General features: G+C 37.4%; 1 protein-coding gene and 1 long non-coding RNA gene across 2 annotated transcripts; both read left to right on the top strand.

Annotated features, from left to right (window-relative positions):
- Positions 1-9,890: 9,890 nt before the first annotated feature.
- Positions 9,891-10,400, top strand: LOC102663663 (uncharacterized). Its single transcript, XM_006584287.1, has one exon. The coding sequence runs from the start codon at positions 9,891-9,893 to the stop codon at positions 10,398-10,400; it is 510 nt and encodes a 169-aa protein (XP_006584350.1).
- A 7,281-nt stretch (positions 10,401-17,681) lies between these two features.
- LOC100815992 (uncharacterized) lies at positions 17,682-18,881 on the top strand. The gene is made up of 3 exons (XR_415224.3): positions 17,682-17,883; positions 17,970-18,137; positions 18,665-18,881. It is a non-coding gene; the product is annotated as an uncharacterized lncRNA (long non-coding RNA).
- Positions 18,882-25,316: the final 6,435 nt, after the last annotated feature.

Below are 25,316 nucleotides of genomic sequence, written 5' to 3'. Positions count from 1 at the left end.
GTTCTCACCTCTTGGCAATTGTTTTGGGACAACCTTTCTAAGCACTTCAGAATGAATAAACACATCTACTTCTTAAGACAAATAAAACTGAAACACTTCAGTAAAGTGTTAGTCATCACTTGTATCCATCATCCTTTCATTTTGCATTGCTTATGGTTTGTTATAATTAAAATCAAGGATATGAATTCAACAACCACAACTACCTCATAGGTCAAAGATGTTTTGGGTAGTTTCAAACTTTCAACACGATCATTGGATATAAATGAGTGTATTGCACTAGAATCAAGTAGGATATCTAGCAGTCTACTATCCATGATGCATTTACCTTGAATTGGTTCATTAGTTTCCATAACCTTAGAGCTACTCATTGTAAAAACCTTTCCATCAACTCTTGGCTTCATGTTTTGTCCACTACCATCCTTGTTGTTCATTCTTGCAACACCCCCAATGTTTTGTCCATTCTTTGGTGCTAACAAATAGTTGCTAGTCGTGTGTCCAGACTTTCCATAGTTCTAAGAAGTAATGTTGGCTTTTGTCAAATTACAGTCCTTCGCTTGGTGATGTACCCCACAATGATAACATTGAGGCTGCCGATGATTGTTGTTGGATTTTTGATTGGATCAATTCCCCCTGGCTTTCATATTAGCATTAAACACTCCATTTTGTCCATGGTTGGGGTTTAAGTATGGCTTTTTTTTACCTCCAAAGTTTTTCTTATGGTTCTCTATGGACCTCTAGACTTCCATAGTGTTTGCTTTGCTTTATTGTCGTCCTTATAGATTCGATACTTACTCACCAATGTTGGAAAATTAGTGATTTGTAGATAACCTTCAACTTGTTTGATGTCATCCCATAATTTATTCTCAAACTTAGAATAAATCGCAGCAGCATCATTTTCTTGATAATAGGGAAAATACTTCAGAAGTTCGTCAAACTTAAGCATATTCTCCATGGACATACTCCCTTGTTTCAAATCTATGAATTTGTGTACATAGTGCTTGCGTAAATCCTTGAGAAAATACTTCACGAGAAACTTTATCTTGAAAGCCTCCCAAGTATTGATACCTTCCTCTGTCAACATTGTTTGTTTAGCAAAATGCCACAATTTTCAGCTTCTCCACTTAACATGAACATAGCAAATTAAAGGTAACCTTGTGTCCTCATAACAACCCATAGCATTGAAAATCTTCTTAATTTCAACTAGCCATTTATGAGCTCCTTCAGGATCAAATGTTCCATTGAACTTCAATGGATTGTTCTTTCATAATGTAGCCAGTGCATTTTTTAGGGCACATGTCACTTTGAATTTCTACAAATAATGACTCATTTCTAAATTTGGTTATTTGTTACATCATGTCTTATATCACAATCCACTCACCCATCTCAATTTTTTGTAAAATCATTTATGATAGAAATGGGTTGGGCTCTTTTGAAAAATAGTGTGAACAATTCAATTAAGTTTTGATGTTTATCTAAAAAATTGTTGGAGAACTTGGTTAACAAATATTGGACATTTTCATAGTGTCGCAACCTACCCTTCAGCGAGAGGGTGACGTAGGGTTCATGGGTGCGTCTTCCAAGGAAGGAAGCCGCGCGGAGTCGCCACTAACGTTTATTTGACGAAAACGTTAGAAAAACTAGAACATGTGGTCTACGAACTTTAATTGTGAAAGGCTCGAGAGTTGTTTTTATGCACGAGGAAGGTATTAGCACCTCACACGTCCGTCACAAGGGACGACAGCCTTCAATCAAGTGTGCAAATATGACTTCTAAAACTATGTATTTTCCCTTTTTATGTTTTTTTATCTTTTTATGGGCCTTTTGTATTTTTATTTTTTTGTGGTCGACAAGGGTGCTTCCCTCGCTCCTACATATCCTCAATTGCGATGAGGAAATCAGACCTACGTAGTTCTTTCAGAACTAAACGTTGGTTAAGTTGCTTTTATCTTCTTTTGCAAGATAGGTTTTAATTGAACAAAGGTCATTTAAGGCGTTGGACCATTAAACGATCTTTTGATTTTGAAAAGAGAGAAACGTTAAGGCATTGAACCATTAACGATCTCTTGGTTTTGAAAGAAGAGAAACGTTAAGGCATTGGACCATTAACGATCTCTTGTTTTCTTTTTAAAAGGGGTGGTCGACAAAAGCGGGGCTTTTGCTCCTATGTATCCTCGATTTGTCATGAGGAACTCAGACCTACATAGTTCTTGCAAAAGCAGTAAAGTTATGTGTTGATTTTATGCTTTTGAACGGTCCATGTTAACCGATAAAAGCAAAGAGGACCATTTTAAGGCATTGGACCTTAAAATGGTTTTAAGTGACTTTTGCGGACAAAGCTTGGTTTGTGAGTTGATTTTAGCCTTAGTTTCACTTTGGTTATTAGTCAATTCATTCAAGGAAACTTTCAAAGAAAAATGTCCGATTTGATTTTTTGATTATTTTATTCAAAGATATTTTTATTATTTTATTATTATTTTGCTTTTTTTGGTTTAACCAAGGTTACAGCGTGAACAATTGATTAGATTTTGCTTTAACAGTGATTAAACGACATTACAACACAAATGATCGGTTGAAATTCATTTTATCAATTATTAGGCAAGATAACGGCTTAAATAAACGGTTAAAAGCTCATTAAAAGCGGAAGAAAAGAAAACTAAAATTGAACGAAATGAAGATGAAAACCAACAAAACATGAAATGAATTGAAAGTCTCGGATTCTAAAACTTACCGGTTGAAGACCGAAGAACGTATGAAGAACGACGAAGAAAGATGGAAAATCTTCATGGAATTGCTCATGGAAACGTCTCAGAAGAGTTACGGAAGCACCTCGGCTAGGATTTTCTTCACGGAAACACATTTTTTCACCCAAAACAGCTGAAATGCATAGCATAGGAGTTAGGGACCCTTTGGAACAGCCCCCTTCCCCTATTTATAGGAGAAAAGGGGAGGAAGTTGCCGCCCAGCTCGCCCAGGCGAGCAGGTCGCTTCCTCTGGAAGTTTCTTATGCACCCCCTAAATTGATAAGTTCACCCCCCTTTTTCGTATTTTACGGAAATGTTACGGAAGCCTATCAGACTTGATTTTATTTTTTTTGTGCTTCCTATCACCAATCTTAAGTGGAAAAGGCTTACCCAGGGTTACGGGAATTTTATGGAAGCATTACGGAAGCCTTGGAGGCCCGTTTTCAGAAAAAAGAAGAGAGGTGCTTGCCGCCCAGCTCGCCTAGGCGAGTTGGATTCTTAGCCAGGAAGGAAGAAACAATCCAGAAACCTCTAGATGGGCCAAGATTCGAAAATTTTTATTTACACCCACATCTTGATAAGTTCAATCCCCCGCCATTTTTGTGCTTTTTGGCTGTTTTCTTTCCGAAACCTCATGGAACTTTACGAATTCCATGGCGATGGGTGTTAAGTCTTCCAAAGTGATAAAAAATGGTCTCTGGATGAAATTAGGGATTAACAGTCTATTTACACACCCCCCCCCCCCCCCACTTTGCTAAATACAGTTCCATTTTCGTGTTTTTAGCCAATTTCTCTCTGAAACATCCCAGAACTTTACAGATTCCACGGTGATGGGTGTTAAACATTTTGAAGTGGTCAAACGAAGATCACATTTTGACAAACAATAGTCCCTGGACGAAATTAGGGTATGACTGTTGCCCCTCTTTCCTTATCTTTTATTGGAGATAAAAGGGAAGTAAAGATAAAACACTAATTTCGTTTGAGCTGAATCTTTACCCGACCGACCACTAGCACAAATCCAAGCAGTAAAACCCGTGAAGGCATAAAGACATTGAAATCCCTTCTTTTCTCGTTTAATTCATTTTCATTTTCATTTTCACTCTTTTTTTAAAATCGTACAAACAAAGGACGTCGAGTCCTACGAAGCACATGGGAAAAAGATATTGAGGTTTTTGAGGTGAAGACATTTTCATCTTTGAAATGCAAATGAAGACATTGTCGCCTTTTGAAGGCATGCAATGACTGAAGACATTGTCGTCTTTGAAATGTAGATGAGGAAATTGTCGCCTTTGAAGGCATGCAATGATTGAAGACATTTTTGTCTTCAAAATGTGTGAGGACATTGTCGCCTTTGAAGGCATGCAATGACTGAAGACATTTTTGTCTTCGAAATGTGTGCGGATTACCTTATAGGGCATCTCCGTATGCTACCTAACTTCTCACAGGTCGGGGTAGCATAAATGTGTGTGTGTGCGGATAACCCTTGGGTATCTCTGCTTTCTACCTGACTTCTCACAGGTCATGATAACAGATGTTGTCTTTGTACGGGTAACCATTTGGGTATTTTTGCCTGCCACCTGAGTCACAAGTCATGATAGCAAATGTTGTCTTTGTACGGATAACCACTTGGGTATTTTCGCCTATCACCTAACTCACAGGTCATGATAACAGATGTTGTCTTTGTACGGATAACCACTTGGGTATTTCCGCCTGCCACCTGACACATGGGTCATGATAGCAGATGTTGTCTTTGTACGGATAACCACTACGGTATTTTCGCCTGCCACCTGACTCCTAGGTCATGATAACAGATGCTGTCTTTGTACGGGTAACCATTTGGGTATTTTTGCCTGCCACCTGACTCACAGGTCATGATAGCAGATCTTGTCTTTGTACGGATAACAACTTGGGCATTTTCACCTGCCACCTGACTCATAGGTCATGATAGCAGATGTTGTCTTTGGGTTCATTGCAAGAAGTGGGTATAACTTCTTGGTTGTTATCACTGGACTCAAAAGACTAACCACTTTTGAGTTCATTGCAAGAAGTTGGCATAACTTCTTGGTTGTAATCACTGAACACAAAGGAGGGGATTTGTTCGTAGGTTTTGGAAAGTGCACTGGATCGCATAAGTAGTATAAAACGGTAAGAACCGAGTATCGAACACTCAAGGAACTTGTGTTATTTGGTAAGCTATTTCAGCAAATAGGTGTCTGGTGTGTGTAAATGTAAGTGTGAATATGAACAGGTGTATAGACTATCTATGCAAAAAAGGAAGAAAATCACGCGAGAGAAATGATGTGTAAAAAAAAACAAGTAGAGAACACGTTGGTCTTCCTAATAGGTGCCTGATGCTAAAAAGATATTCTCTATCTAACAATGCTCATGTGTTCTTATGGTGTCTCCTGAGATACTAAACCCCGATTCCTCATGATAGTTTAGCCTAATCCTGATCAAGCATCGTCCACAGATTCCTCTTGTAAGACTAAACTCAACCAGGACCACATTAAGACACACATACTCAACTAAATTATCACACCCCGATTCCTCATGAAAGCACGACAACTCAGCCCTGCATTATCAAGGACTTTAGAGTCATACCAATTTCCACTGTTGAATGACCCTAACAAAGCATGCATCTACATGATCAAGGTAAAGGCATACTGGAATGAAAAGCAGATAGCACAGAGAACACACAAAACATCAATAAATAGATAGAAATACATTTACATCATGTACCTATAGGGAAGATCCAACAGAGGATTTAGCTTTCCATACCAGGAAGCTTTCTTAACAACAAAGAGAAGAACAAGAAGAAAGATTGCAAAAATACAAGTGGTGAGGATGTCTCCTTCACCTATAGGATCTCACAATCACTCACAAACTCATCTCAAGCTCTCAAACCACTCCTACTTCAACCTCTGGTCTCTGCATATCTTCACACAGCAAAATCTCTCAAAACTCTCTGGAACTTGGACCTTTATCTCTCTAGAAACCCTAGACATGAAAAGCACTGAATCCCAGTCCAAACTCTCGTCACAAAATCTGATTTCAGGCTTAAATAGGTGGCCTTGTTCGTGCTCGTGCGCTTGGCGCATGTTAGTGATTTTTGGCTTAGCGCGCCTTTCTCGCTTAGGGGATGAACTGAAGCGGTGCACTTAGTGAGATGAAGCAGTGCACTTAGTGAACCTGTACAACTCATCTTCTTCCAGAGTCTTCCTCGCGCTTAGCCCAGGAGTGTTGCGCTTAACGGACGCTCGCTAAGCCAGCAGATTGGCTTAGCGAGAAGGTGAAAAACAACACTTTCCAAAGTTTTCTTAATTAACCTAAAATTGAGTGAAAATGATTATTAAACACACAAAATGAAAATACTAAGTATTTATTACATATACTTAACAGAGAATACTTATAACAGTACAAAATAACCATAAATTGGGAGAGTTTGGTACAATTTATACAAGTTTTATACACAAAAGTTAGTCGTTTTCACCGACTAACAGGATTCCTTTGTGGTTCATTGCTTGTAAAGAATTTTACAAGGATAGTGGAAATCTCAAGCGGGTTGCTTGGGGACTGGATGTAGGCACGGGTTGTGGCCAAACCAGGATAAATCAAGTTTTGCATTCTCTCTTCCCTTATCTCTTTTACTTTCTATTGTCTTTACATTTCTGCAAGTTATTTTCCTTCATTTATTATTTCGGTAACTTGTTAACAAAGAAATAATTGAATCTAGGGAATAATTAAGAAAGGGAAAATTTCAATTAGAAATAGTCAAACAAATCTTAATTTAACCCCTATTCTTAATATTTCTGAGGCCACTTGTCCAATACTTTCTCCTTCTCCATTCCACTGCAATCAAACCTCAAGAAGCAAAGGAATCCATTGATGAAGAAGATTCGAGGCCTACAAGCTCCACATGGAGCTACATCATGTGGTATCAGAGCCTCTTCATCTAGGTGGAACTGATATTAAGGAGGAGGAAGCGACAGATTTAAGGTCAAATCCTCTTCAAGGGGGAGGGGATGATGCAATCCTCCCTAGGAAGGGACCAGTTACCAGAGCCATGAGCAAGAGGCTCTAAGAGGATTGGGCTAGAGCTGTTGAAGAAGGCCCTAGGGTTCTCATGAACCTCAGGGTAGATTTTTGAGCCCATGGGCCAAGGTTGGGTCCACTTATCTTTGTACATATTAGATTAGGATTTCATTATTTTTTTTGTCTTTGTATTTAGGGCTCTATAATGTAGGTAGGATACCCTAGAAATATAGGATTTTTCAGCCCTTGTATTTTAGGGCACCAAGACTAGTTTTTGCATTAGGGGTAGTTTTGTAATTTCACATGCACTAAGTGAATATTTGATGTGTGTTGGGAAATAAATTTAATTGAATTGGTAGAAGCCCAATTCAATTAAATTTTAGAGTGGGAGGTGAGCATTTGCTTACTACACCTCATTGCCACATCATATAGTCACACTTTGTGCATGTTCTTCATGCTTTATATGCCTCATGACACCTACGCACACTTAGTGGAGAATCTTGGAATTGATCTTGGATTAGTGGGCTGAACCATAACTGATATTCACTAATCATAATTAGTGAAATTTTGGCTCCAAATTTTGGCTCCACAAATTCAAGTGAAATTTGAATTGAAATTCAAATTTCCCTCAAATTTTGTGTGACACTTAGGCTATAAATAGAGGCCATGCGTGTTCATTTTTTCAACTTTGATCATTTGAGAATTAAACTTCAAAGTTCAGACTTCCTTAGAGGCACGAATTTCTATTGTCTTTACATTTCTGCAAGTTATTTTCCTTCATTTATTATTTCGGTAACTTGTTAACAAAGAAATAATTGAATCTAGGGAATAATTAAGAAAGGGAAAATTTCAATTAGAAATAGTCAAAGAAATCTTAATTTAACCCCCATTCTTAATATTTCTGAGGCCACTTGTCCAATACTTTCTCCTTCTCCATTCCGCTGCAATCAGATCTCAAGAAGCAAAGGAATCCATTGATGAAGAAGATCCAAGGCCTACAAGCTCCACATGGAGCTACATCACTTACCGTTTTATACTACATACCGGCCGTCGAACAAGTTTTTGGCGCCATTGCCGAGGAACTTCTTTATATTTGGAAAGTTTAGTTCAGTTCTTTAAGTGTCCAATTATTATTCTTTGATTATTTGTGAATATTTGCTTTTGATTCATATTTTTTTTCTTCTTGAATTGGATAACCGCTATTGCTGTCAGTATTTTGTATGCATAATCTCCCACAGGCAACCTAGTTCCTCTGGACTTGGAAATTGAAGCTACCTTAAGAAGGAACAGAGCTGAGAGGAGAAGGAAGTTATTGCAAGATAGGACAATAGCTTCCATTCTAGAAGAAGAAGCTCAATCTTCTGACTCTACATCATCCGATCCACTATCATCAAGGGAATCCGCTATATACTTACTAGAAGCCTCTGTCATGGCTGATGAACACCAGCAAAGGGTTACCCTTGAGGATTATTCTAGTAGCTCAGTGCCGCAATTCTTTACAAGTATTGTGCGTCCTGAAGTCCAAGCTCACAACATCAACTATCCTCATTCTTTGATTCATCTGATACAAGGGAACTTATTTCATGGATTACCCAATGAGGACCCCTATGTACATCTGCCAACGTACATAGAAATCTGTAACACTGTGAAGATTGCTGGAGTACTAGATGATGCTATCAGACTCAACTAATTTTCATTTTCTTTGGCAGGAGAGGCCAAAAGGTGGCTTCATTCATTTAAGGGAAACAGTCTGAAGACATGGGAGGAAGTGGTTGAAAAGTTTCTAAAAAAATAGTTCCCCAAGTCAAAGACTACAGAAGGGAAGGCTGCAATCTCATCATTCCACCAGTTCCCAGATGAATCCCTGAGTGAAGTATTGGAGAGATTTCGAGGTTTGGTAAGGAAGACTCCCACTCATGGACTCTTTAAGCCAACTCAGCGGAATATATTCATAGATGGGCTGAGACCACAATCCAAACAGTTGTTAGATGCTTTAGCGGGAGGAAAGATAAAGCTGAAGACCCCTAAGGAAGCAACTGAGTTGATTGAAAATATGTCTGCCAGTGATCATGCTATTCTACGTGATAGAGTGCATCAACCCGCCAAGAAGAGCTTATTGGAGTTATCATCACAAGACGTTGTGTTGGCACAAAATAAGTTTCTTTCTAAGAAACTTGAGATCTTAACAGAAACAATTGGTAAGTTGCCAACTAAATTATCTACTGGTCAACCTTCACAGTCTTCTGTTTTGCAGGTTACAGGTTGTACCATTTGTGGTGGTGCTCATGAATTCGGCCACTGTATTCCTTTAGAAGAACAAATGCAGGAAGTTAGTTACATGGGGAATCAACAAAGGCAAGGATACAACCAAGGAGGATTCTCAGGTTTCCAGGAAGGACAATGGAGATGACACCCTGGCAATCAATTCAATAAGGACCAGGGTGGACCTTCCAACAGGCCACCTTAACAAGGGCCAAATATTTTCCAGAAGACTACCAAACTGGAAGAAACCCTGGCTCAATTCATGCAAGTGACCATGTCCAACCATAAGAGTACTGAGTCATCACTGAAAAACCTTGAGATTCAGGTGGGCCAACTGGCCAAGCAGTTAGCTGAGAAGTCATCCAACAGCTTTGGGGCAAATACTGAGATGAATCCCAAAGAAGAGTGTAAAGTTGTTGGAACATGAAGCAGGAAGCTTGTGGCTGCTGAGGATGAAGATGTTGTTGCTTTGAAGGACACTACTGTTAAAAAGAAGAATGAGGTAACAGATGCAATAAGTCATATGAGGGAAAAACAAATAATGGTCGAAGAGAAAGAAATAAAAAGACCAAGAAAAAGAAATAGAGGAAGGAAAAGACAAAGAAAAAGAAGAAAAAGAAAAAGTTGAAAAAAATAAAGATGAAGAAAAGAGTAGGAGTGAAAAAGAAAGAGAAAACAGGAAAGAAAAAAGCTTCAGATAGGGGTACGGAAGTGCCCTATCCCATGGTACCTTCCAAGAAAGATAAGGACCGCCATATGGCGAGATTCCTAGACATTTTCAGGAAACTGGAAATAATTATGCCCTTTGGAGAAGCTTTGCAACAGATGCCACTCTACTCAAAGTTTTTGAAAGATATGTGGACAAGGAAGCACAAATACGTTCACCAGGAGAATATTGTTGTGGAAGGCAACTGTAGTGCTATGATACAGAAGATCCTTCCACCAAAACACAAGGACACTAGAAGTGTGACTTTTCCTTGTTCAATAGGTGAAGTCACGGTGGGAAAGACTCTCATTGACTTGGGAGCCAGTATCAACTTAATGCCACTCTCCATGTGTAGAAGGTTGGGAGAGTTGGAAATCATGCACACCAGAATGACTTTACAACTTGCTAATCGATCCATCACAAGGCCTTATGGGGTAATTGAAGATGTTCTAATAAGAGTTAAGCAGATGATCTTTCTAGCTGACTTTGTGGTCATGGATTTGGAGGAAGACCATGAGGTTCCCATCATTTTGGGACGACCCTTTATGTTAACTACAAGCTGTGTAGTTGACATGGGTAGAAAGACATTGGAAATGGGTTTTAAAGATCAGAAGATCAATTTTGATCTATTTGAAGAAGACAAGCCTATGTCGGATTAGAATGTCTGCTTGCAAGTGATGGAGGGTTGTAAGGAGGTCCTGAAGTTAAAGGACAAAGTGGATATCACCCAATGAGGTATATGCGTCAAGCTAATGACGTTAAAGAAGCACTTCCTGGGAGGCAACCCAGTGTTGATTTCTTTCATTCTGTTTTAATGCATTACATAAGTTAGAATTTTCTTGGTGATCATTGAAAAAAGGGGTTTATTAGCTTGTTTTTAATGATAGATATAGGGGTTTCTTTTAAAAGGGGACTGATCTTAACATAGAAATTTTTTTCTCAAAAATAGTCCTCTCGCTAAGCGCAGCCCTCTGGCTGAGCGCATGCCTTCAATGCGCTAAGCGCGTTGTAATGGCACTAAGCGCATCAACCCCTGCATCTTTATATATTTGGGCTACCTAAGCTGATCATGGCTGAGCTAAGCCAAATTCAGCATGGTCTGAATTGGTGGCTAGGCGCAGTCACCTTGCGCTAAGCCCTGTTCTTTGCGGCCTAGATAGTGCTAAGTGTGCACTTATGTGCTAAGCACATACCCCTCTGTATGTAGCATGAAGTATATCAGCTAAGTTGGCCATGAGCCTGGCTTAGTGAGAGTTGCAGGAATTTTCACTTGCACAACTCGCTGAGCGCGTCCATTTGCGCTAAGCCCAATAAAAGAAATTGAATTTCAAAATTTGGGCTTGGGCTCAGCGAAACAGCCCGCTAAGTGAGCGTATTGAGAAACCAGACATCTCTCACTGCCGCTCAGCAGCCGCACTCGCTAAGCGAGTTGGTCAAAAAATAGATAAGTGAGTGTAACAGCAGTTACACTCACATTTACTCAGATTTTCTAAAACGCATCTCCTGCAACCTCTCTCTCCCAAATATTTGCGCATTGCATTTGTGCATTCTTCGTGCATCTTTTGTTAATCTTCACGAAGCACTTCTGATCCAAGTAAGTTCCTCACTTTATTTATGCTTTTGCTTTTGTGAGAGGATGAGAGAGACAAGGATGTCAAATTTATCCATATCATTAGCATTGTAACTATGGTTTACAATAATGGCATAAACTTGAAAATCCTAATGAGTCATTAGAGACATCTAAAAACAACCTTCAAATTGCCCCATGTGTGGTATCGCTTGTCAATGTTATGATTCACAAGCGATTCTCCTCAAATTTCAGTCAGCCAACATAATTAGACCTTGCACCTTATGCTTTAGGGTCCCACAATGCTCAATGGAATGCCCCGGGGCCCCTCCATGATAAGCACATGTTGTGTTCGAGTCGTATCCTCGGAAAAATGTAGGTTGAGGAACCTTGGCGGGGGTTATGGCAACCATTGAATTATCGAGTAGATACGGGAGCAAGTTAGCATAGGACACCGGAATTTGGGTGAATTCTATAGGCTTTTTCGCTGCAAAATTCCTTCCTTGGTTGGTGTTTTGGTTTGTGCTAAATGTGGTGTTTGGCATTGGGCGTGTGGTAAGCAGGTAGGCCTTGTGGATGATTTGGGGATGGCTTTTGTGGATAACTGAGTGGTGTGTAAGGAGAAGGGTTGTTATTGGTTGAGTAATGACATTGTTGGGTTGGTGGGAAACTTGGCCGTATAGGAATGGCAGTCACAGCATGGGTTTCTCCCTCATTCTCACCCTTTTCATTTGCCCCAGTTTTCTCATTCGTCAAAGCATGATGATCAAATTTGCCTCTTTTCAGACCAACTTCGATCCTTTCGCCGGTGAAAACTAAATCAGCAAAGCGTGAAGGTGTGTAGCCCACCATCTTTTCATAGTAGAATACTGGTAATGTGTCTGTTGTCACTGTTATCATCTCCCTTTTCATCATTGGGAGCGCCACTTGGGTTGCCAGATCCCTCCACCTTTGGGCGTATTCTTTGAAGGATTCATACCCCTTTTTATCCATGTTTTGTAGTTGCATCCTATCCGAAGCCATATCAGGATTGTACTAATACTGCCTAACAAAGGCAACCATTAGGTCCTTCCAAGAATGGACTCGGGAAGGTTCCAAGTTAGTATACCAGGTGGCAGCTGCCCCAGTAAGACTTTCTTGGAAGAAATGTATCAGAAGTTTTTCATCTTTTGCATATGTCCCCATCTTCCGACAATACATCTTTAGATGGTTATTGGGGCAAGTAGTTCCCTTGTACTTGTCAAAGTCTGACACCTTGAACTTGGGAGGGGTGACGACATTGGGTACTAGGAACAACTCTTAAAGGCATAATCTCTGCCTCCTTCAATGGCCCTGAGCCTTTCCTCTAGATTATCCAACTTTCCCATTTCTGCCATAGCAGGAGGGATTTTACCTGTTGTGGAATGCAAGGGTTGTGGTTGGGGGCGAAATTGAGGGCCCTCTAAAGTGTTTTGCAGGGGTATACCACCAACTGCTTTCCCTTCAGTGGCATATCTGAGGCAAGGCTCGAAGTCGGCTAGATTATGGTGGGGTATTTCATATGTCTCCCCCATGGGTTGAGAGACATGTGCATGATCAATTTGAGGTTGTCGGCTTTCAATGAGTATGGGAGCAGAATTATTGACATCTTCACCCGAAGTGTACGCCACATTGGGTGGTGTATAGTTGGGAGGCAAGCCATATGGCGGGAAGGCATGCTTGGTTTTTGCACTAAATGAGGGCCGCGCCGTACCTCCTAACTCTTTGCCTTCCAGACCTACCATATCTAAGGTTGGATGATTTATTTTGTTGAGGCCATATGGGGGGGTCAGGTCCACCTCAGCAATGGTGATGGTAGCGACTATTGCAACCGCATTGACCTCCATTATCTCCTTTATGCTCATCATGACCTCCATCATTGTGGCCATTTTCTCTTTCAAGGCCTCCATGTCAGCCTTGATCTATTCTTGTACCTCCTCTACTTCACCCATTACTCTAGCTCTAGCACGGGTTTGGTAAGGGCTCCGTAAAGCGCATTCTTTCATTTGATTACAATGATTACAATTTGGTTTTCAAGGAAAGAATGCAATGAGCAATGCAACCAATGAAAAGCATGGATGTATGCGAATGATGCACGATTGAAGTATTGCGAATTTTCACGCAAGACATGGGGTTGAATCAATTTAGATTTTCAACATGGTCCATGACATCTTTGTCAAAGTGAAACTAGAAGTAATAGGGACATCAACAGTCCTAAATTTGTTTGGCAGTAGACAAAGTAGCAATGTAAGATGGTTACTTCCATACTTCAACTTGATTTGACGAACCTTTTCTTAAAAGCTTGAGCCTGGTTCAACCCCATAATCCAAGGAAAAGAAATTTTCATCGCCAATACTTCGACAACATTTCATAGAGATGAATGACTCGAGCATACTTATGCTATGCATGGAAAATGTAATTATGAGATTGAGATGCCCAAAGAAACCTCGTTTCCTAGTTAGCCATGCATTAGGTACCATGTCCAATCATTTTTGTTTTTTTAAGAGAAACCGGTTTATGATCCCACCATGGTTGGCTCATGGTACCTAACACATGCATCTAAGAGTGTAGTGTAAACTTTCATGCTTCCCTTTTTTTGTTTTTGTTTTGCAGAGGAAAGCGCAAGGATCATGCATGAGTAAAGATGAAAATAAAAGGTATGCAAAAAGCATGTTAGATGCAGATGCATGGAAATGAAATGACTTATGCAAAATGCAATGCATGAAATGATAAGTGACAAATGCAAGAACGATATGTCCATGATGCCATGAAGAGATGCTTATGCGATGCATGATATGAATGCATTTACGGACACGAGAGCCTGGAAAACCACCTCTTGTTACTTGCAACATTCGGGGGTGCAGTGCCCCATGTGTGCAGTTAAGAAGGTGATATGAACCTTCTAGCTTCCCGTGATAAAAGACGAGACCAACACACAAAGCGTGCGTGACGACATGATGTAGACGCGCAAAAGTGCAACACCAGGATGTATACAATACGTCAATATCCACAAATAATCATACAACAAAGGCGTACATGACATTTAGGTTATATGCATGGCAGTGTTTAAAAGGCACGCAACGTGTTCGCTTTGTGCCCCTATTTTAGGGACCTAAATGGGAGGAACTTAAAGGCTTTTAGAGATAATTCCCAAGGTGGTCATATCTCCCTAAACGGTTTCTAGAGATATTATTCCCTTGATATCAACATTGTGGTAGTAGGGACTACCAGTGACAATATATCATCGAAGAGAAAAACTCTAGATGAGGTTTCACTATCATAAAGCAAGTCGGAGACTTAGCATGACCATAGATTCACCTCCGCTTCATATGTTCCCATGGACCCAGGTGTAGGCCCCCCCCCCCTTTTTCCAACTCCCCGTGTGTGCAAATAGTGTTGGTGTTTGTGTGCATCAAATGAATAAATATCTATCTCATGCATAATTAAAAAGCACATTAAAAGCGTCAAAGAGTTATATACAAGAACGTAAAGGGAGTAAACAGAAATTGTTAAAAGGGAAAACAAGATATTGCACAAGATTAGAAGGCCTAACTCTCTTAAAAACAATCCCTAGTGGAGTCGCCAACTGTCGCAACCTACCCTTCGGCGGGAGGGCGACGCGGGGCTCACGGGTGCATCTTCCAAGGGAGGAAGGCGCGCGAAGTCGCCACCAACGTTTATTCGAGGGACACGTCAGAAAACCCAGAACGTGTGGTCTACGAACTTTAATCGTGAAAGGTTCAGGAGTTTTTTTTATGCACGGGGAAGGTATTAGCACCCCACGCGTCTGTCACAAGGGACAACATCCTTTAATCAAGTGTGAAAATATGACTTCCAAAACTATGTATTTTTCCCTTTTTATGTTTTTATGTATTTTCCATTTTTAATGTTTTTTTTTTAGCTATTTATGGGCCTTTTGTATTTTTTATCTTTTTGTGGTCGACAAGGGTGTTTCCCTCACTCCTACGCATCCTCAATTGCAATGAGAAAATCAGACCAACGTAGTTCTTTCAGAACTAAACATTGGTTAAGTTGTTTTTATCTTTTTTTCACAAGATAGGTTTTAATTAAACAAAGGTCATTTAAGGCATTGGACCATTAAACAATCTTTTGATTTTGAAAGGAGAGAAACGTTAAGGCGTTAGACCATTAACGATCTCTTAGTTTTGAAAGGAGAGAAACGTTAAGGCGTTGGACCATTAACGATCTCTTGGTTTTGAAAGAAGAGAAACATTAAGGCATTGGACCATTAACGATCTCTTGTTTTTTTTTTAAAAGGGGTGGTCGACAAAAGCGGAGCTTTTGCTCCTACGTATCCTCGATTTGTGATGAGGAACTCAGATCTATGTAATTCTTGCAAAAGTGGTCCATGTTAACCGATAAAAGCAAAGAGGACCGTTTTAAGGCGTTGGACCTTAAAATGGTTTTAAGTGACTTTTGCGGACAAAGCTTAGTTTGTGAGTTAATTTTATTCTTAGTTTCACTTTGGTTATTAGTCAATTCATTCAAGGAAACTTTCAAAGAAAAATGTCCGATTTGATTTTTTTGATTATTTTATTCAAAGATATTTTGATTATTTTATTATTATTTTTCTTTTTTTGGTTTAACCGAGGTTACAGCATGAACGATCGGTTAGATTTATCTTTAACAATGATTAAATGTCATTACATAAAAAATGATCGGTTGAAATTCATTTTATCAATTATTAGGTGAGATAACGGCTTAAATAAACAGTTAAAAGCGGAAGAAAAGAAAACCGAAAGTGAACGAAATGAAGATGAAAGCCAACAAAACAAGAAATGAATTGAAAGTCTCGGATTCAAAAACTTACTGGTTGAAGACCGAAGAACACACAAAGAACGTACGAAGAACAATGAAGAACGATGGAAAATCTTCACGGAAACGTCTCAGAAGCTTTACGGAAGCACCTCAGCTTGGATTTTCTTCACGGAAACACAGTTTTTCACTCAAAACAGCTGAAATGCATAGCATAGGGGTCAAGGACCCTTTGGAATAGCCCACTTCCCCTATTTATAGGAGAAAGGGGGAGGAGGTTACTGCCCAGCTCGCCCAAGCGAGCAGGTGGCTTCCTTTGGAAGTTTCCTGATGCACCCCCAAATTCATAAGTTCCCCCCCTTTTTCGTATTTTATGGAAAAGTTAAGGAAGTATTACGGAAGCCTATCAGACTTGATTTTATTCTTTTTTGTCCTTCCTCTCACCAATCTTAAGTGGAAAAGGCTTACCCAGGGTTACGGAAATTTTACGGAAGCATTACGAAAGCCTCGGAGGTCCATTTTCAGAAAAAGCAGGGAGGTGCTTGCTGCCCTGCTCGCCTAGGCGAGCTGGTTGCTTAGCCAGGAAGGAAGAAAAAAATCCAGAAACCTCTAGATGGGCCCAGATTTAAAAATTTCTATTTACACCCCCATCCTAAGAAGTTCACCCCCCTATTTTTCTATTTTTTGGCTGTTTTCTTTCTGAAACCTTACGGAACTTTACAGATTCCATGGTGATGGATGTTAAGCCTTCCAAAGCGATCAACAATGATCCCCATATGAAATTAGGGTGTAACAGTCTATTTACACACCCCCACTTTGTTAAATACACACTTCCGTTTTCGTGTTTTTGACCGATTTCTCTCTGAAACATTCCGAAACTTTACGGATTCTATGATGGTGGGTGTTAAACATTTTAGAGTGGTCAAAAGAAGGTCGAATATCGACAAACAATGATCCCCAGATGAAATTAAGGTATGACACATAAAAAAACACAAATAACTTAAACTAATCAAAAAGCGATATATGTAAGATTTGTGGATGGTTAGAGTCCAAAATCATTTATATTTGTATTATTAACAAACATTAATTCTTCACAAATTTTAATTAACTTTGTTAAGATCAAAACATCTTTAAGGGTCCAGACACTTGATACGTTTTTGGTTCCACTATAGTTTGGTGACTTGTATTAACTAGATTAATTTAAAAATAATACAAATTATGGTTTTTAATTGGTTGACAATGTAACAGTGTATATCCATTAAAATTATTTATTTATTAAATTACATAAATATAAACATATGTTTTAATATTTCAAATATGATATTTATTAAATATTCATTAAATATAATATATTTATTGAATATTTTAAGTATTTCATAGACGGTTATGGACTACATTAAATAAGTTCGACCAAAAAAACAATAAAGTTGAACTTATATTATTTATTTAATGTTTAAATAATATAACATTGAATGACATTAAATATTATATTTATTAAGCATTATATGTTTTGAAATGGTTTGATAGTCCACGTTACTACTTCATGTGCAGTTGCATACAACAATGAATTTCTAACTATTCATAACAACACATGTCATTAATATAAAGTCTACCCTCTTCTATAAATAATCAAAAGATCAATTCTATTTTAGGAAACACAAAATTCTCATAACTTCAAGTTTTAGATTTCATCGTCGTAGATTGCAACCTAGGAGACATGTCCATGAAGTCATTCAAATTAGCACTTTTCTTTGTGATTCTTGCCATAGAGGCCTGCTATGGTATTTGTTTCCTATTATCTCTTTCTCATTGTATGTTATATTTTCCTCATATCTACTTGTATTGAAATCTTACATTTAACTTACAGGTGATTCATTGTCAAATGAACAATTAACAAAGGATCAAGTGATAACTATAGTTCCGTGTCAAACAAAGCAGGATTGCATTCGCAACATTCGTTTTATGAAGTGTGGCCCATCAGTCGTATTCTGCTATGAAGGATATTGTGCTTGTAAACATTTAAACAAAGAATCAGGTATAAAAGTTGAAATTAATGAAAAAAAATTGTCTACAAAGGTAAAGTAGTTTTTTTACGATTGAATATAAAACATTCATATAAATTTCAGTTGGATATCTAATATTTTTAATATCAAATTGAGTTTATTCAAATCTTATTCAATTGGATTTCAAAATATGTATGGTAAATGTTAGTGAGATTGTAAATATCATGTCATTTCTAACTAATTTGAAGTATTTGACATAAAAAAATTTCTCTCGTTAATTTAATGTCCACTCTTTCCTATATAAAAAACCCATTTCTCTTTACAAACATAGAGTTTCATATTTTAGTCACCTCTTCATATCTATATTATTTCAAAAATCACAACATTCGCTTAGTAAACATTGGGTTTTAGATTCCATCTTCACATCATAAGTAAAACTTACAAGATATGTCAAAGGCTAAATTCAAATTGGTATTTGTTTTCTATTTATCTCTTTCATATATGTTATATCTTACTCATATTTTCTTCCTATATTAAAATTATGTGCTTAACTTTGCAGGTCATTCATTTTCAGAGGATCCAATGACAAAGACAGGAATGGACAGATCTACTTAATGAAACATTTTAAAAAAATGTGTTTTAAGGTTGTAAGAATCAAGGGATCCAATAGGATAGTCTAGCCATCAATAATAGTGTGAACATATATGATTCATGCTTGACATGTATAAAATTGGAGAATAAAAGAAAGGTGTCCCTTATTCTATTTTATGAGATCATTTTGAGTCTTATTGAATCAAATAAAGGAATAAATATATAAAACTCTCTTGGAAAAACCATTGTTTTTAATTTGTGGAGGAATCTTAGTCAATTTTCTAAACAACAATTCAATAATATAAAATATTCAATGGTATGTGTTTTGTCTTTTATCAAAGATAAAAGTTGAAGATGCTTTTGAGCTTTTTATTTAATGTTTTTGCATAACATTTATCGTCGATATTTTAGTATCGTCATAGACTTCTTAAAGAAAATAAAGGAAAATTGGATTCCTATCATATTATGAATGACTAGCTAAGTATTTTTTTTTAAATAAAGAATGCCTTAAATTTTGCATAGCATGTATATAAGATCTCATTATCTTCATTTAGTACAATCTTGGGCATCCATTGTATAAAATGTCAAATTATTTGGAATATCCCTTTCTATGCAAATGTCATTTCACATGTCATTTGCACTTGACATAAAGTGTTTCTCATTAAAAATTGTATCAGATTCAGGTTAACAAGTAAAATATTTTGCAACTTATAACAAGTAAAAAATTATTTCTTATAAAAGACAATTAGACTAACTTATAACAAATTAATGGAATTTTTTAATGACTTTTATTTAATAAAGATTTAAACATTTTCCTAGAAATTTTCTGCTGAACCACTATCAAAAGCACACAAGTGTAACAAAAGTAAAAAAAAAAAATCACATAAATGAATTTAATCTTATATTTGAACTTCAATAAAATAATCGTCGATAAAAGATAACACATGTGCACCATTAGTCCTTTTAAATGCTAAGAAAACTCGCTTGCTTAATGCATTAGAGTTATGCACTATAATGACAAATAAATATGCACTAACAAGATTATTTATAAAACAAGGCACCAAAGTCGATACTAATTTGATTGTTCATGAGACTTGTAGATTAGGTAAAGCTAGATTATTTATAAAATAAACTACAAGAAAAATGACTTATGACTACGAACAAAAACCATCACTAGATGTTAAAAATGCGTAGGTAGATGTAATAAAAATTTTGTCCTACGGACATTTTGACCGTTAACTTTAAGGAGGCGTACAGTGATGGATTATAATTTGTCAATAGAGGTTTTACCTACAGATTTACCTTCACCTATGATTACATTTGATTGTCACTATATATGATTCCTACAATTCACAATGTGCATAGGTAAAAGTCATTAACTTATATCTACAACCTCTAACTGTATGTAAAAACATTAACTTGCACCTACAAGTTCTAACTGTAGGTAAAAGTCATTAACTTATTCCTACCATTGAAAGACTATAAATACAAACCATTTACTTGTACTACAAGAAAATGTCTTTACCTCAAAATCATTATTTGGTTATCTTCATTGTTGCAAGTCATTACAATGACATAAAGGAATACATATTAACATATACAAATGAATATATTAAGCAAATAGATGTGATAGCTTCTCAACTACAGTTGCATATGCAACACCCTAAAATTTCGCTAATTATAAATAGATGTTTAATTGTATTCGTCATGTTATTTGATTATATGATTGACTTGAATGAGTTGAGGTATGATGTCAATTAGTCATGTGTGATTTTCTTGATGTGGGTGTTGATTTATGTGGAGTTTTATTGACCTAAGTTGAAATTATGAGATTTCAAATTTCAAATAAACCTATTCCGGTAAAAGCAAGATCTACGATTCATTAACCATTGGATTGTCTTCAAATTTGGGCTGGAAGTTCCTAAGACATTTCCCTATGATTTGACTTAAGCGAGAATTGTTGCGCTTAGCACAAGAGGAATTGCGCTCAGCGCAAATTGTCGCACTTAGCACCAAAAGTAGACTCCCGCTTAGCGAGCTCGTCTCACTAAGCGAGATCTGTAGATTATAAATACGTTTTTTAGTGTGAAAAACATGATTTTTCACTCCCCTTCTCTCCAAATGCTCACCTAAAACGTAACACCTTCTTCTCCACCAACCAAGACCATTGGCCGCCACCACGAGCCACCGTTGCTTGCCGCCAAACCACCACACCAAGAGGAACGTTTTAATCGGAGCGAAATCCTCAAAATCCACCTCAAGGATTCGATGGAGAAAAATACTTCAATCTTTTATTTCGTAGCTTCTCTGAGGTAATATTGACTTTTAAGCCTTTCTCATAGTTAGTTTGAGTTTCTCTTAGTGTCTCTTGTGTTTTGGGTACTGTAATAGGGTGTTTTTAAACTTGCTTCGAAAACCCTTGAAAATGAGACGTTGTAAAAGTTATATTTTTATAAAATTAATGTTATTTTCGTGACCTTCACTGAACTCTAGTCACATTGGCGTGATCGGAATTTCAAAATGACATCTTTTTTTAGTAGAATCCGAAACACCCCTTAGCCCTTTATGTTTTGACAGGGGTAATAGACCCTGAATGTTGTTATTAACCTTGTTTTTGAACTCTATACTAAATTTCCTTCAATTTGGTTTATAGAACCTTGTGTTTGGATTGACAAACATGAACAAAAGAGGTCTCTGAGCGACACAAAGAGGAATTGACGGAGAACTCACGATAGGTGAGGGGAGTTTATTATAATTTATGACTTTTAATACCATAGTTGGGGTCAAGGAACCTAACTATGGGGATGTATGTGTTTGGTCGCGGCAAGTGCACCGGATCGCACAAGTAGTATAAAATGGTAAGAACCGAGTATCAAACTCTCGGGGAACTTGTGTTACTTGGTAAAGCTACTTCAGTGAATAGGTGTCTAGTATGCAAGGAGATGTGTTGACTATGAAAAAGTATGTAAACTAACTATTAAAAGGAAAATCACATGAGTAATGATGCGTAAAGACAAGTAGACAACACATTGGTCTTCCTAATAGGTGCCTGATGTTAAAAGGATATTCTCTACCTAACAATGCTCATGTGCTCTATGGTGTCTCCTGAACTGGTAAACCCCGATTCGTCATGATAGTCTAGCCTAATCCTGATCAAGCATTGTCCTCAGATTCCTCTTGTTGGACTAAACTCGACCAGAACCGCATTAAGACAAACATACAAACAACTAGGTTACCGTACCCCGATCCCTTGTGATAATAAGATAAACTAGCCCTATCCTATCAAGTTCTAAGAATCAGACCAGTTTCCACTGTTGAATGATCCTAACAACACATGCATCTATGTGATCAAGGCAAAAGCATGATAGAATGAAGTTCTGATAGCACAGTGAACACACAAAACATCATTAAATAGATATACAGGTATTTACATGAAGTACTTACAAGGAAGAACCAACAGAAGATTTAGCTCTCCATAACTGGGAAGCTTCCTTTACAACAAAGAGAAGAGAAAAATGAAGGATTGAAGAAATACAAGCTGTGAGGATGTCTCCTCCACCTTTAGAACCTCACAATCACTCACAGACTCATCTCATGCTCTTAGGACGACTTCCTCTTCAAGCTCGATTCTCTGTAGGTCTTCGCACAACAAAATCTCAAAACTCTCTAGAACCTGGACCTTTCTCTCTCTAGAAATCTCTAGACATGCATAAGCTTCAAGAAAAGGCCAAACTCCCTTTCCAAAATCTGATTTCAGGCTTAAATAGGTGGCTTTGTTTGTGCTAGCACGCTTAGCGCGATTATGGACCGCTCAGTGTGCATTAGTGGATTTCGGCTTAGCGTGTGTTTTTCTCGCTCAGCGGATGGACTGAAGCAGTGCGCTTAGCGGGATGACCCTTCGCTCAGCGAACATGCACAACTCATCCTTCTTCCAAATTCTTCCTTGCGCTTAGCCGAGGAGTGTTGCGCTCAGCAGTTGGCTTGCTAAGCCAGAAGATTGGCTTAGCGAGAGGATAAAAATCAGCGCTTCACAAACTTGCCTAATTAGCCTGAGATTGAGAGGAAATGATTATTAAACACACAAAATTTTGGTTCAAGTGGCCTCGGAATAATTAAGAAGGGGGGTTGAATTAATTATTAATGTATCTTGACTAATTAAAAATTATCCTTCTTAATCTTACTAGATTCAATTAGGTTTTACTACTAAGTTATGAGAAAGTAAAGAACATAAACAATAACTTAGACAAAAGTAAAGCATAAATAAAAAGTACACAGCGGAAAGATAAAGAGTGTAGGAAAGAAGAAGACAAACACAAGATTTATACTGGTTCGGCCACAACCCGTGCCTACATCCAGTCCCCAAGCAACCACCGGTTCTTGAGATTTCCAATAACCTTGTAAAATCCTTTACAAGCAAAGATCCACAAGGGATGTACCCTCCCTTGTTCTCTTTGAACAACCAAGTGGATGTACCCTCCACTTGAACTGATCCACAAGAGATATACCCTCTCTTGCTCTCAATATAACAACCCAAGTTGATGTACCCTCTACTTGTACCACAAAGGATGTAGCCTCCAATGTGTTAGGACAAAGAATTCTTAGGTGGTTAGTCCTTTGAATTCTCTGTGCGGGGGATACAAAAGATATCTCAGGCGGTTAGTCCTTTGAAATCTTTTGTATAAATGGAACGGGAAAACGATACCTCAGGCAGTTAGTCCTTTGAAATCTTTTGTAAGAAACAAAAGATATCTCAGGCGGTTAGTCCTTTGAAATATTTTGTCAAGAGGGAGAAGGGAAGAAACAAAAGAATTCTCAGGCGGTTAGTCCTTTGAATCTTTTGGCAAGAGAAAGAAGTGAATGAAGAAGAAGAGTAGCACAAGTTTTTGAACAATGAACATTTCTTGGAAGAGAAAGTATTTAACAAAAACTCTATGAAAGAAATCTGTTAATCATGAAAATAATCAGTCTTTTTCAGTCTTAGTTTTGAAATTCGTGCCATGGTCACATATTTATAATCATTTGATGACTCAAGTTAAAGTTTGTGACTCTTGGCAATTTCTTTAAAACTAGTCACTTTTTAAAAGTTGTGACTCTTTTTGAAAACTAGTCACTTTAAAAGTTGTGACTCTTTTGAAAACTAGTCACTTAAAGGTTGTGACTTTTGAAAAACTCTTCAAAAACAAGTCACTTTAAGAGTTGTGACTTTTGGTAATTTATTTTTCTAAATCAGTCACTGGTAATCGATTACCATCAAGGTGTAATTGATTACACATCAACAGATGCGACTCTTCTTGTTTAAATTTGAAAATCAAAATGTTTAGAAACTCTGGTAATCGATTACAAGTATTGTGTAATCGATTACACAAGTTTAAATGATTTGAAAATGTTTTATCACTAGTTGTGACTCTTGAAATTTGAAATCTAACATTTTAAAACATTGCTAATCGATTACATGCTCATGGTAATCAATTACAGCTTTGTAAATCAGTTTGAAAAACAATATTGGCTACTGGTAATCAATTACTACCTTCTGGTAATCGATTACTAGAGAGTAAAACACTTAGGTAAAAGATTTTGTGAAAAATTCTTTTGAACAAAATTGTGCTATTCAATATTTTGAAAAACTCTTTTGATACTTCACTTAATGGTTCTTGCATATCTTGAGTCTTCTCTTGATTCTTTTCTTGAATCTTGATTCTTGAAACTTGCTTCGATTGAACGACGCTTTGATTCTTGAAACTTGCTTTGATTGAATGACTCTTTGATTCTTGAAACTTGCTTGACTCTTGATTCTTGACTTGAGTCTTTGGCATCATCAAAATAATCTTGAAAAGCATTGCTTCCACACAAAATGGAAGTAGTAAGTATTTGTTACCTATCTTTAACAAAAAGTAACTACAATACTACAAAACAACCATAAATTGGAGGAGTTTGATACAATTTACACAAGTTTTATACACAAAAGTTAGTCGTATTCATCGACTAACAACTCCCCCAAATTTACAGTTTTGCTTGTCCTCAAGCAAATAAAGAATAGCTCATTGGTCCCCAAGTGACAATAACATGCAGTGACTATGTACAAAGGTGTATGCAACAAAAGTTACTAATTGCATGATAGAAGAATGAAGCAAAATGCCCTCATCACTTGTCTTTCACAAAGCATGCAGTTATTCAAAGAGAAGAATAAAATGTAACCTGTACAATTAGATGAAGTTAGGCATTAGACATATATCAAGGAAAGTAGCTTAAACCACAACACTACAATTTCCTTCCACAAAAATGTTTTCCTAGTGAATATACTTGTGTTTCCTTGTTAACATATCCTTTAAAAACTTGGAGTAGAATGGCATCTGTTGTAAAGCTTCTCCGAAGGGCATGGTTATTTCTAGTTTCTTGAAAATATCTAAAAATCTCGCCAAATGGCATTCCTTCTCCTTCTTGGAAGGTACCACAGGATATGGTACTTCCGCACCTTCATTCACAGCTTTTTCTCTCTTCTTCTCTCTAGCTTTTTCAATTCTACTCCTATCTTCATTATTATTTTTTTCATCTTTTTCATTTTTTTATTTTCTTTTGCAATCTACAGATGTGGTGATTAATTTGGAATCTACAGATGTGGT

This window comes from Glycine max, chromosome 7 (genome assembly GCF_000004515.6).
Source record: "Glycine max cultivar Williams 82 chromosome 7, Glycine_max_v4.0, whole genome shotgun sequence".
NCBI lineage: Eukaryota > Viridiplantae > Streptophyta > Magnoliopsida > Fabales > Fabaceae > Glycine > Glycine max.
This window is presented reverse-complemented; position numbering and strand designations above follow the sequence as displayed.

What these genes read in the sequence shown, in the direction of transcription:
- LOC102663663 (XM_006584287.1), top strand. Translation starts at nt 9,891, where the DNA reads ATGTGGACAAGGAAGCACAAATACGTTCACCAGGAGAATATTGTTGTG.